The sequence below is a fragment of the Trachinotus anak genome, unplaced genomic scaffold, assembly GCF_046630095.1.
Source record: "Trachinotus anak isolate AG129_WGS33_773 ecotype Australia unplaced genomic scaffold, CSIRO_AGI_Tana_v1 ptg000023l, whole genome shotgun sequence".
NCBI lineage: Eukaryota > Metazoa > Chordata > Actinopteri > Carangiformes > Carangidae > Trachinotus > Trachinotus anak.
In genome coordinates, this window is record NW_027273874.1 from 10,594,957 (window position 1) to 10,609,406 (window position 14,450).

The window sequence follows — 14,450 nt, forward strand, 5'->3', positions numbered from 1 at the left end:
GACTTTACTCGACTCTAACTTAAGTCACAAATTTGAGGACGAGAGACTTGATTGACTAACACTGATAAAAGACTTGACTTTGACTTGATATTCATGACTTGAGATTTGACTTAGACTTGAGTCAAATGACTCAAAATGACTTGACTTTTTGTTTGATTGAATATTTTCGTTTTCTCAGATAATGAGGAGTTAATGTTATGATTTGTTTTTGAAAAGCATTGGGTACCTGCTGTTGCATGCCTGCAAACCTGCTAACCTACCAAGTGATGCAACAGACCAGCAGAGACGGATGAGAGAGGCTACAGAAGGCACTATTCCAAAAATAATAAAATTCAGATACAAAGATTATGTAACAGATGATGCTAGTATGAAAACAGCAGCAGTGTGCAAGGTCTGCAGTACAAAGATAAGTGACACAACCACCACTTAGAATTTCATTCAACACAATTCCATTATTTTCATACCCAGGTTTCTGACCGTTGTACATAATCTGGCAATATTATCTGCAGTCACCAGGTCGAGTTATTATTAATAATCTAATATAGGCTAGTTTGATGCTTATGGGTCTAAACTATATGTTATGATGAAAATATGGCCTAAATATGTTTTTCTTGTCTCTCCTCTGTTTACTGTTTAGATATGAAGAGTACATCCATACCAAAGCGACTTTTGACTTCAATCAGCCTCCAATCTCCCAATTCATTGGATCAAGGACTGTCCCACTATACAACTGTAACCACCCCCAGCAGAGAGCTATTACAAGCCTAATAATCTCAGTGTTCCATCAAATGTAATTTGTTGCGGATGCAATGCATTGTAAGTGGCTATTTACCTTATGTTTTACTGGGAGAAATTACCAGCTTGCTGTTTGTTATTCCTCTTCCCGTGTGTGTGTGGTACAGAGTCTATATGTGGGGATACACACACATGCTTACACTCACTCACAAATATTAATAACATATAATATCGATTCCACCTGAGAAACATACTCTAACTCAGCCTTTCTCAAAGTGGGGGCCGCAGCACACTGGGGTGCCCCCTGACTGTGTCAGGGGTGTCTCCAAAAAATTACCTATTCTGACAATTAATAAAAAAAAAAATTTAAAAAAAATCGGACATTTCATATATAAATATATTTGAATACATAAATAGTACATTCTTTTTTACATATGAATGGATTAATAAAATTGTAAATTCATTTTAGATAAGTAAATATATAAAATTAACCATAAAAATCTGTCTCACGTACCCATTGTCAATAACATGTCACAACGTCAATAGCCCACCGGGGTCAGCGTGACTGCATTACATTGTTTTATCATTTAACCGCGAAAATACATTTGATTTCACAAAGAGCAAGGAACAAGCAACAGCATCATGGATCGTTTTCTAAAAAGAAAAGCCCCACAAGAACCGGACATGATTGACTGTGAAATGGAGCCTCAGCCTACTACTTCATGCGAGCCTTCGTCCACCAGCTCCGAGTCTGCACCAAAGGTCGCAAAGGTAGATGCTAACAGTAAGGCTAAAAAGAGAACATACAACGACAATTACCTCAAATTTGGCTTCATCAGTACTGGGGATGCAGCACGCCCTCTCCCTTTGTGCCTAATATGTGGCGTGTGTGTGTGTGTGTGTGTGTGTGTGTGTGTGTGTGTACGTGTGGTTGTGTGTGGATGTCTCGTCCTGTCTTGTCTAAACCTTGGAAGCCTCTCTCCGCACTGCTCTCTAAATCTAAAATCATGGAATTGGTCAACTGGTCTCTCAACGCAATTGACAGGATCTTCTCGACGAGAAGCCCGGGTTCGGGGGAACCTGTCTGCCCTGGCGGAACGTACGCCGCTGGTTACATGAGGGACTCCTGGGAGCAGTGGAGGGTCGTGTGCCTGGCGATTCTTTCCGTTGAGGACATCGAAGATCTCTATATATTCAGAACTGTGATATCAGGCTTTCTGCTGATTGGATTAGGCATTGCCCTGGTGTATTGGAAAATTCAGAAGACGGTGACAGCAGTCCAAATCCCCACGCTGCCCGACATAATTGACGGAGTGAGTAAAGCTGTAAGCACTCAGACTGTGATTGTGAACCGCAACTTGGGAACCACCTTGGAAGGAGCTGTCAACACCCTGTCTGTGGTAATAGACAGAGCTGTTAACGCTCAGACTGTGGCCATAAATCGCAACATGGGTCACATCTTGGAGAAGCTTTCAGCTTTGAATAGGAGAATGGATGAAGATGACCAGAATGGACAAACAGAGTAAGCCGTGTCTATTGAAATACGACTGCTCGCCCCAACCCAAACAATCATAATCTAATCTGCGTTCCGGCCCCCGCAGCACCAGCCTTGGCCAAGGCCGGTGCTGGAACAACTCCCCCACGAGATCGCTGCAGTGAGACGCTTCTACTCCTACCCCCCCTCCTCCACGAACACCAGTTGATTGTTGACTCCGTCCAGGACCCGATCAAGGATGTCTCCATGGCAACTTGCTGTGTTATCGCGATGACACCCTGCGAACTGAGGCACTGATTGTGAACTAGACGAAGCGACTCTCCAGGCCTATGCACACACACACATTCACGGACACCTCTTACATGTACATATGCAACACACACCCCAACCCCATCCCACGCCTTCGCCGCTTCCTCCCATCCAGTGTGGCGGGCGGGGTCCGATGGCTGCGCCTTAATGGCAGCGGCTGAGACTGGCTGCCTGTCTGCACTGGAATCACCTCCTCCCCCCTTTCCCCCCTCCCCTGGAGCAAGTTGTTTGCGTCGTTATGTTGTAAAATGTGCTTATATATGCTTATGTTGCAGAGGTTTTTTTTCCCAAATCCACACTGTACTGTTCTTGTTGGGTTCTTGTATTGCCTGTTGCTGTATCGCTTGGGCAGTCCACCTCTTATGGTTTTATGGCATTTGTGACTTGTCTCTGATTTATTGTTTTGTGAAGCACTTTGTAAACCTGTGTTTTTAAAGGTGCTATATAAATAAAGTGATTGTTGTTGTTATTATTATTATTATTATTCAGTTCGTATTATGCTCTGGTCATTACTGTCCCGTCTAAATAAACAGGACATTTGCATTTACATTTAGGCTATGCAGTGCCGTTTTTAATCATATTTTACACTGGGGTGCCTTGAGATTTTATGCACTTTTGAAAGGTGCCCTGACTGAAAAAAGTTTGAGAAAGGCTGCTCTAACTCACTGTGTCTCTCCAAATGTATGCAAGGGTTGTGTGATTAAATTCTGATAGATTTTTGTTAAAAAGAGAAGGATGTAACCTGTTTATACAGATGTATGATGTGTTTGTTTACATATCCCATAATATCTTTCAAGTTAAAGGGCGTGTTCCCATAGAAGTGAGGCCTGCTTGAAGAATGCCATTCGGTGGCATACAAACTATTATACTTGAACTGTTAAATACATTTTCATGGTTTGATGTAATATTTGTTAATGTCAGTATTTAGAGGCATACTGAAACAATTATTCTTTAGCCTAATATTTGAAATACATTTGGTTCAATGGTTTAATGTAGAGAAGGACCGATCCACATTTTTTAAGTTCCGATCCAATTTGATACACAACTGCTGATACTGACACAGATTCTGATACAAGAGCTCTTTTTACTGTAATATTATTGTGTTTAAAGTTACATCATGAGGATAAACTAACACCTCAGGTAGCAGCAACAGCTGTAACGTTTTTATTCAAACTAATATTTGAGATGTAAAACTGATAATAAACGTATTATAAACATCAACAATAAGTTCACAGCTTTAACATCTTCTAACTGACGACGCTCGGTTGTATAGTTCGGGTGAAGCCGTCTCTGAAATGTATTTTCTGGATGGCAGATTATACCTGGGCTCCAACATTTTCCACAACAGATGGTGGTTGGTCATCAAGTGTCATGAAGGTGAGCAACTTCTCTGAGATCCCTTCAGCCTTTGAGGTGTCTGCTGGAAGTTTATCTGCAGAGCTTCAGTGAGGCTCTGCTGCCTGTCTCTGAGGGAGCATGAACTCCTGCTGCTGTTTCACCTGAAACCTCTGCAGGTGTTTGATTCCACTGGTTGTATTGTACGATGCAGCCGTTCTTCTTTACACACAAGTAGCTGTTACTTTTCTGTTTCCAGGTTAAAATATCTCCAAACAAACCACAGTTCAGTCAAACCAACAGCTGATGTAATTTGCCCACTCAGTTACACACTGAAGTTGCTGCAGGTTCATGGTAAGATGTGGACTGGAATCTGGATCTGTGACACGTCTCATGTTACGTTATGGCAGGTTCATGGTCCAGCACAAGCTGTGGACTGGAATATGGATCAGTAAGTTGATCGGCCCTGTCAGTCTGATATCTGGTTAGTGAATGATGTCAATATTGGACCTGATACAAGTGGCGACCCACCGTGACGTCACCCCCTGGTTTGTGAACTGCCGTTTTGAAGCCTCGAGTTTGCAATTTGGCCGTCGTCATCTTGGTTTTTTGAAATTAGAAGAAACCATATTTGGAGAAGAGGGTGGAGCTGAGGAGGAGTGAGGGGTGGAGCTGACCTAAGAGCCAAGGCCACATCCACCTACACCGGCTACCTGACGGACCGTGAGAGGCTGCTCCGTGTGAATCCGAAATCAGTCATTTTCCATAAGTCAAGGTAAACTTTAGTACTAAGTGATAACTTACTGTTAATAGATAATTGCATGGATGTCCACATGTGGAAAATATTACACACATGAACGTAATGTACACACAGATAATGAAATGTTATTCTAACTGAAGTTAACGTGTGCTAGTTGACACACAGAGTAAGCTAACTGTATGTAAACTAACTGTATGTAAGCTAACTGTATGTGAGCTAACTGTATGTAAGCTAACTGTATGTAAACTAACTGTATGTAAGCTAACTGTAGCTAACTGTATGTGAGCTAACTGTATGTAAGCTAACTGTATGTAAACTAACTGTATGTAAGCTAACTGTATGTGAGCTAACTGTATGTAAGCTAACTGTATGTAAACTAACTGTATGTAAGCTAACTGTAGCTAACTGTATGTGAGCTAACTGTATGTAAGCTAACTGTATGTGAGCTAACTGTATGTAAGCTAACTGTATGTGAGCTAACTGTAGCTAACTGTATTTGAGCTAACTGTATGTGAGCTAACTGTATGTAAGCTAACTGTATGTAAGTTAACTGTAGCTAACTGTATGTAAGCTAACTGTATGTAAGTTAACTGTAGCTAACTGTATGTAAGCTAACCAATTTTTACATGTTTCCTGCAGCAGATTCAGATCAGTTTAGAGAAGCAGCAGGAACAGAGTGATGAGCTGCTGTGTTCAGGGTCAGCAGGAAAAACATGTTTTAGACACTTAATCTGATTTTATTTCCAAATATGACTTCAGCATCCAACGATTATGAAAACAAGACGATAGAGATAATTATTGATATATATCAATTATTGTACCTGCATCTGCTCCTATCAGCATTAATGTAAACAAAACATCCAGGTGAACCCACTAATTTTCACCCCTTTTCCTGCTGTGACGCCTTAGAGCACAGACACTGTGGACACACCTGTCACCTGTCCAGCAGGGTGCCACCACGGCCACTCTGCGCACAGTGATGAAAAAGTGAGCACAGATTCAAAATAGGAGGCTGAAAATAAACTAATCACTTCTTATGATTTTTCTTTTTTTTTTATCATTAATGATCCACATACACAAAAATGTGTGGAATATAAGTATATTATTAGTACTATAATAACAATAACGATGCTCTATCAGATCAATGAAAGTAAAAGACCTACGCTCCCAATTCGAGATGAGGACCGGGGGAGCCGGCGATCGAACCACCGACCTTCAGGCTGTATCTCCTCAGCCAAAGCCCCATGTTTGTATGAGGGGGCGTTCCGTGACCGGGAGCAGCATGACTGCGATTGGCCTACTGTGGGTTTGGGGGTGTAACTGCATGGTCAGGTTATGCCCCGATCATGCCACGCTCCCCCAGACAGCAGGCTGCAGCTGGACTCAGAGTCCTTGAAAGAGAGTCGCATCATCACCGTTCATTCTAACAGACCATTTTTTGCAGCAATGGCAGATCATGGAGCGTCTCAACAGTTCCCAGAAGTTAGCAGCAAACACAAGCAGCGCAGCAGAGCAGCAGCTGAATATGCTGTTTGCATATATGCTGTTTAAAAGGTAAGATGTTTAAATAATGTGAATATTATGGGCTCAGCTGAATCAAGTTAACATGTGAATTAAAGCAGGTTAGTGGATTTCCCCACTAAATAAGAAGATTAAGGGACGTTAACAGATCACAGACTAGACTGATATACTGGATATTGATCAGATCAACAACATTAACAGGAGCAGCGATTAATTTTAAAATCCTTTCTCATTCTCATCCAATGTGGAATTAGAGTAACATGATTCTTTGGGTTAGTTAAATATAAGTTAAATATATACAGTATATTAGTATGTATAGTAAAATCTATCAGGGGTGGGGGGGCTAAGAAAGAAGCGAGCTATTTTTGTGATATATCGCAAAACAGCATATTTGAGACTAAAAGGTAAGGAAATAAATGGGGATTCACACTTAGTACTAAAAGTATTATACTAACATATTATAAAAGTAATCTTCACACATGTATTCTGTTACTGTGTTGTATGAGGAATCTTGTTGGTGAGAATAAGTAACCTCTTGTAGGAGCACTAGGTGCTGCGTGGTGGAGGTGCAGTGATGCTGAGTGGACCACATGAGAGTGAAAACTAACATGTTTCAAATAAGCCAGCAATAGGGAATCATAGTAAAGGCCTATTAAACTGCCATATTATATAAGGAATCAGACTTTTTTCAGAAATTTTATATTAATTAATTATTTTGAGCAATAATACTGAATACAGAATGTATATTATAAGGAGTCATACTGCTGGATTCTGCATCCTGTATGTCAGGGGTGCTACAGGGTCAGAAGCAGTGATGTCACAGGTCAGGAGCAGTGAGGGGACAAATGATGCTGCAGGTGGAGAAGCAGTAACCATGACCTGGATGAATCTTCACAGATGTATAGTTTGTCGAACCCTTTCTCTCTGTCTGTTTGTCCCTCTCTCAGCTGATAAACCAGAGGGAGATACAGTGGAGCCTGAAGATTTTCTGGAGTCAGACAGCACTCTCACTCTGTCTCAATATTTTTAATAAACCAAACATGAAGCCAATGATGTGTTGTTTCCTTGTGGAAAAAGTGCAAGTGCAGTGTTTCATCACTTGACATATTTCTTTGTTGTTGCCTCTTTAGTGATGTAAAGTAGCTCCTGCTGACCTAAGCTAAATCCTAATTGTTCTGACTGATTGTAGCCTCCCCACACAGCACAATAAACCATGGTGCATGTGTATGTAAGACAGAAGACCACTTCAGAATCAGAATCAGAGTCAGTTTTATTGCCAAGTATGTTTCCACATACAAGGAATTTGTTCTGGTGATTGGTGCAGTTGGAGGTTCTTGCAGGTTCTTGTAAACAACAGGTTTACACAGGTTTAGTTTCTGCCTGTATGTGGGAATCAGGTGGACCATCACATGGTCAGAGTGGCCCAGTGCAGCCCGGGGGACGGCGTGATAAGCACCACTGATTGTGGGGTAACAGTGGTCCAGAGTGTTCCCCTCTCTGGTCGGGCAATTAACAAACTGTATTTGGGCAGTTCATGACTGAGGTTCCCTTTGTTAAAGTCACCAAGGACAATAACTACGGAGTCCGGGTTGGTCCGCTCCACACACAGTATCTGCTGTGGCCTGTGGTGGGATGTAAACACCGACCAGGATGAATGAATAGACTGATACACTGTTACACACAATATAACACACAACTGTACAGTCTGAGGTAACACACACACACACACGGACACACACACTCTTTCTGAGCAGAGTTAAGTCAATCAATTTAATCATAATATAAAATAATCTAACGGTTCAAACGGCGGGAATCCGCCCAAACATGGCGGACACAACCAGTGTCGGGGTGTGTGTCTCCGTGTGTCTCCGTGTGTGTGTGTGTGTGTGTGTATCTTACCGTACAGGAGGATCACAGTCACCATCATCTTCATCTTCATCTTCTCTAAACCTTCACCGACATCAGTCTCGTTAAATCCGCTTCTTCCTGAACAGACTGACGGAGACTGGCGGGAACTTCCTCTGACGCAGCAGCTGCAGTTTACTTTCGATTACAACCGGAAGTCCGTAAACACACACCGAGGAAGTTCCGGGGAGACCTTCACAATAAAGGCATTTTTCAAACGTTTTTCCAGTACAGTCAGTAAATGTATAAGAAAAGAATCTATGAGTTAGGAAATACAGTCATGGAAAAGGTCAAAGGTCACATTAATGAAGACAGTGTTCAGATAAACAGTCTGTATTAATATGTTTAATCAGTGATATGATTTATCTGAGCAGAGACCCTGTAGTGGCTTTAATTGTTATTATTATTTTGACAGAGGATGGAGACACCACACAATGGAAACCATGGAAACCATTAACACCAGCTTATTACCAGTGAGACAGCTGCTCCAGACAAACACATACCAGAATAAATTAATGAACAGTGAAACAAATAATCTGATGTTACCTCCTCTTTGAACCAGCACATTTTGCTGTAGAGAACCTGGAATCTGTTGGAGCCATTCTCCCAGTTTGGGGGTCACAGCCCCCAGTTCTCAAATTACCACTGGTACCAGTGTTCTCTTTACTCTCCATGTCTTTTCTAGCTCCTCTTTCAGCCATTGGTATTTCTGGAGCTTCTTGTGTTCCTTCTTGATGTTGCTGTCACTTGGGATCACTGCATCTATCACCACTGCCTCCTCCTGTAGTTTGTCGACCAACGCGATGTATGGTTGGTCAGCCTGGATCAGTCTGGATCTGGAAGTCCCACAGGATCCTAGCTCGGTCATTTTCAACCACCTTTGGAGGTGTCTTCCATTCTGACCTTGGGACCTCCAGTCCATACTTGGTGTAGATGTTCCTGTACACCAGTGGTTCCCAAAGCTGGGGTCGAGACCCCACGGGGGGTTGCAAGACGGTGGGGTGGGGTCGCGAGATGATTTCCAGGAATCAAATAAAATTAGAAAATGATTTGAAATGGCATATAGTAGCCATAATTGTTATAAAATATAAAATATAGTCATTAAATTTGAAATAAAATCATGCAAATAAAAAAATATGTCACCAGCCCTCCGATTTTCTTTGTCCCGTTATGACCCCTCAGGTGATTACGACAGATTAATGACAGCATCAGTTGCAGTAGGTCAGTTTACAGCAACACAGGAAATGTAGCACCTGTGCATGTAGGTATTCTTTTGCAAACTAACTCCTATCAGTATCCTAGGCTTTAAGCTTATATATTTTTTTTTTTCAAAATGAAACGTTGGTTAATACCAACCAAAAGCGAACCACAGACCCCAGCTGAGAGCCCAGCCGAGGAGAGCACCACCGTCTGAAAGGCCATCAACCTCTGGTGCGGGAGAAGGCCACCATGAGCCTAAAGATGACAACAACAGCCTTCCTCCAGGTGTTGGAAGTACCAAGAGGAATTCATCCAGTATGGATTCACATGCGTCATCATCAACAAAGTACAACATCCTCAATGTGTTGTGTGCACTTAGATGCTTACACATGAAAGCCTAAAGCCTGTAAAAATGCTAAGACACTTGAAAACCAAGCACCTGTCTCTTGCTGCTAAACCAGTAGATTTTTTCCATCGAAAGGAGCAAGAGTTACAAGGCCAAAAGACAATCCTAACTAAACAAACAACAATCCCTGCCAAAGTTCAAAAGGCATCATACAAGGTGGCGTATTTAATTGCACAGGCAAAAAAGCCACACACGATCGGGGACATCCTAATCAAACCTGCTGCTATAGCTATATGTCAGGCTATGCACAGGGATAAATTCGCCCATGAGCTAGAATCAGTGCCACCGTCTAATGGGACTATTGCCTAACGCATCACAGACATGGCCCAGGACATAAAGAGTCATCTGATTGACAGAGTGAAGAAAGGGGAATATGCTTTACAGTTAGATGAATCCTAAGATGTGTCTAATTCTGCCCAGCTGCTTGTATTTGTCAGATACAGTTTTGATGGAAAACTCTACGAGGACATGCTGTTTTGCACCCCACTGGAGGGAACGTGTACAGGTGAGGACATTTTCACAAAACTTGACAGCAAGCTTAACGAAGGGGGGCTATTTCGAGAGGAGTGTATCGGTGTGTGTACAGACAGAGCTGGTGCGATGCTGGGGAAAAAGAAAGGACTGAAAGCAAGAGTGTTAGAGGTGCCACCTCACTTAAATTTCACACACTATATTTTACACATACAAGTTCTTGAGAGCAAAACACTTGACCCAGAGCTTAAAAGTGTTCTTGACTACTACTACATAAATTCACATCCTCTCAATATCAGGCTGTTTGCCACTCTCTGTAACGAACTAGGATCAGAGCATGAGGGCCAGCTGTTCCACACAGAAGTCAGGTGGCTTTCACGAGAGAATGTACTCTGCCGCCTGTATGAACTGTGGAACGACGTGCACTTATTTCTTATGGAGCATGGGTCCCAGCTCACAGGCCACCTCACTGATCCTGACTGGTTAACGAGGCTAGCATATTTGTTTTGCATATTTGAAAAACTGAAAGGACTAAATATGTCATTGCAAGGTGAAAACCCGTGCATCATGTCGCTGAATGATAAAATAATAGAACAATATGACTGGATAAGTTCACCATTCACTGTAACGAGGGCAAATCATCTGCCATCCGATGTGGAGGATGCATTGGTTGAACTGTCAAGCGACAGAACCTGAAAGACAGCGTTTAATTCCATGATGCTACTAACCCTAACCCTAATCCTATTGAGATAACACCTGTAAATCTCCTGCTCCTACATACTGTATATTTACTCATTACTTAAGTTCACACATGGAGATTACGTTGACTGATGTGTTTTGCTACTAGTCAATATTAAATAACTGTATAGTTGTTAAGCTGTTGTGTTTTCTTATGTTGTCGCTATGCCTGTGTTTGAAGGCCTAGTAGTGCGAGTGCATGCCAGAGTACAATGTTTTATATGCTTCACCCACTTCTGGGAATAGGGGGGGTCGTGAGTTTCTTGGGGCTGCATCCTACACCCTGCTGTTATATGCTGAACTGTCTCATCTTTGCACAGCCTGCCCCTGGGGTCCTGTCTGGTGTGGAAGACCCCGGCCTCTATTGATCTTGTGCTGAGTGCCTGTTCTTGTTCTGCCATGATTAGTGCTTCTGTGCTGTCTTTCAGTCCAGCTTCCTCCTCTATTTGTAGCTGTCCTGAACATCTGCATTGTTGCCTTCTGGTAGCTCAACCCCCTCAGTTCCGACCATCTTCCCTCTCTTTGATACCATCCGACCACATTTATCCAGTCCGAATGACATTCCGATGTCGCTGCTGTAGATCCTGGTGATGTGGATCAGTGAGTAGATGTCTCGCTCATTCCTGACATACAGCTTGATGTCATCCATTATCCGTAGCCACTCTTTGTGATGATCTGGCTGAGGGGGTTCAGGCCTATGCTGAACAGCAGTGGGTATATGCTGCACTTGATGGGAACTTGTGCAGTTGGCCTCTAGAGTTGTTTTCCACAGCTGCATTGAGTTGATGTTGGGCCTCACTCATGTACTGGGTCATGTGCCTACTCATCTTAGCGTTTATGATGCCTGACAGAAGCTTCCATGTTGTGCAGACACACTAACATCACACCTCTATACTGTACTGTAATGTCATACGTGTATGTATATACAGCAGTGCTCTTCTCTGAACCTGATCACAGTGGCTACAGAGGGTTGTCCTCTGTCCTGCTTCCTTCTCTGTGTCTACAGAACATGGTCTGTTCCAGCTCCTCACATTTCATCTGAAGTTACTGGTCTTGGTTTTGGTGTGGGTCTTCCTCCTCTTCCTCCTCTTCCTCCTGAACTGTGATTGTGTTAAACTTCTGCTGCCTGTGGTCACCTTAATGTATAATGTGAAAATGTGTTTAGGGTTTTCAAAAAGGTGAAATCAGATCTGAAACTTGTGTCTAACAAAGTGAAATTAATTTGTTTTTCTCTAAAGAAGTGATTGATTTAATAAATGTGTTCAGACTGTTTAGTGTTTTAATAATTCAGAAAAACTGTAACATCTGGATTATTTGTAGGCCACAGTTCACTGAGAAAAACTGGAGCTTGACATTTTCATTTGATGTGATGTGTTTACCAAAGTGTCCACCAGGAGGAGGAATTAGATCATGAACTCCAACCTGTTGAACTGTTACTTAGTGGAAACTGTAGATTTTTATTGAACTGTTCAGATCTTTGATTAAAGGTGACATTTTAATGCAGTCAGAGGGTTTTTAATGTGATGTTGGGGTGAATTATATTTTACACTCAGACTCTTATTAAATTAATAAAGATCGACATGAATCACTTTTAAAACAGTTTGTGTTCATATGAGACTGGATGAGTCTGTTGTTCAGCTGAGATCCTGACAGGAAGCAGAGTTTGAACTTCATATTGTTTCACTTCAAAATCAAACTTAATGAAGGAGACTGTTCATCATTCTTTTACAATGTCAGTAAACCAAACTGTTCATGGAGGAACCTCACCAGTTCAGAGGTTCTTTAAGGAACCACCACAGTCCTGTTCCTGTGTTCTCTTTCAATATTACTAATTCACTTCAGTTTAAACTAGATTCATGTTTAAACTGTAAATATAATCCATCTGTGGAACAGCACTGTGACCATCATCCATCTTTGACACCAGAATCACTGTTACACCTGTTTTTACAACATGTTTTTAATTGGTCAACATTCACTTATGAGAACAACAAATACACAACATACACACACACACAGGAGAGACTGTCCTGGTAAAGTCCTGGTCCATCCAACAGGTGTTTAACATGTTACTAGAGAGTGGTCTAGAAACCACCTGGTGGTCTGCAGAGGTCTCTACAGAGCAGTTTACAGCTGACAGACAGACAGATCAGACTCACACACAATCAGAGAGGTGACAGACCTACAACTCTACTGCTACACACACAAGCTCTGAAGTCCAACACTGAAGATCAACATAAAGGATAAATATACAACAGATGATAGAAGAGGCTGAGGAACTAAACTACACACTGACAGACTCACACATCAACACAACATCTGAGACACAACAACCAGTGAATCAACACAAACAGCTGTAGGTGTGAACGTCTCCTGTCCTCACTTTCCTGTGGACACACAGAACAACTGTTACTGTTGACACACACACACACACACACGCACAGTGTGTAACTGACTCACCTGCTCTCACTGATGAATACACAACTTCTGGATCAGACGGCTGAGCTGAAACACAGACACACAACAGTGTCACTGTGTCTGTTGCTGTGTCACTGTTGGTTTAATTATAATGTGTGTGGTGGGGTTGTCATGGTTACCAGTGCTCCTGCCAGCTGACCTCTGACCTTTGATGACCACCTGACCATAGGTGACCTCCTCAGTTCCTGTGTGAAACAGAACAGATGTGTGTGACTGAGAAACACACACACACACACACACACACACACACACACACACACACACACACACACAGTGTGTAACTGACTCACCTGCTCTCACTGATGAATACACAACTTCTGGATCAGACGGCTGAGCTGAAACACAGACACACAACAGTGTCACTGTGGCTGTTGCTGCTGATGATTAAACTCAATCATTAGATCCTGTTACAGAGACTAGAACATGTCATCAGGAACCACACTAAGCTGGTTAAGTCAAACGGAATCAGACAGATTCAGTTTGTTCATGTTAATAACGACTCTTCTATCATCACTAAAGTCAGTCATGAGTTACACAAGGTTTGGTGCTAGGACCAATACTCTTCAGTCTATATATGCTTCCTCTGGGAAACATTATTAGGAGGTACCAGATGAATTTCCATTGTTACGCAGATGACACCCAGCTGTACTTATCCATGAAGCCAGGTGAGACTAGCCAGGTAGCCAAGCTTCAGGTGAGTCTTAAGGACATAAAAACCTGGATGACCAGTAATCTCTTACTCTTAAACTCAGACAAAACTGAAGTTATTGTAATTGGCCCAAAACACCTCAGAGATACACTATGTGATAATATACTGACTCTGGATGACATCACCTTGGCCTCCAGTGCTACAGTCAGAAACCTTGGTGTCATTTTTGACCAGGACTTGTCCTTTACTTCACATATAAAGCAAGTCTGTAGGACAGCCTTCTTCCACCTGTGCAATATTGCTAAAATCAGACCCATTCTATGTCTAAAGGATGCTGAAAAACTAGTTCATGCATTTGTTACCTCAAGACTGGACGACTGTAACTCTTTATTGTCAGGATGTCCCAAAAATTCAGTAAAAAGCCTCCAATTGATCCAGAATGCGGCAGCAC

At 42.2% G+C, this 14,450-nt stretch overlaps 1 protein-coding gene and 1 long non-coding RNA gene across 11 annotated transcripts in view; both read right to left on the minus strand.

The window, feature by feature from the left end:
* Positions 1 to 14,450, minus strand: part of LOC139606762 (fibroblast growth factor receptor-like 1) — a 58,029-nt gene that overhangs the window by 17,289 nt on the left and 26,290 nt on the right. For 5 of the 10 annotated variants that reach the window (XM_071459090.1, XM_071459088.1, XM_071459091.1 and 2 more), the window contains exon 1: positions 8,055 to 8,386. In XM_071459090.1, the coding sequence (XP_071315191.1) occupies positions 8,055 to 8,094 (40 nt within the window). In that variant the 5' untranslated portion in view covers positions 8,095 to 8,386. Of the gene's footprint in view, positions 1 to 3,861; positions 4,058 to 6,186; positions 7,778 to 8,054; positions 13,260 to 13,332; positions 13,378 to 13,469; positions 13,536 to 13,640; positions 13,686 to 14,450 lie in introns of those variants that run through there. The other 5 variants (XM_071459094.1, XM_071459084.1, XM_071459086.1 and 2 more) reach the window with 5 other exon arrangements.
* Positions 2,272 to 3,855, minus strand: LOC139606763 (uncharacterized). Its single transcript, XR_011684679.1, has 2 exons — positions 2,459 to 3,855; positions 2,272 to 2,398 (listed from the first exon to the last, which is right to left on the minus strand). It is a non-coding gene; the product is annotated as an uncharacterized lncRNA (long non-coding RNA).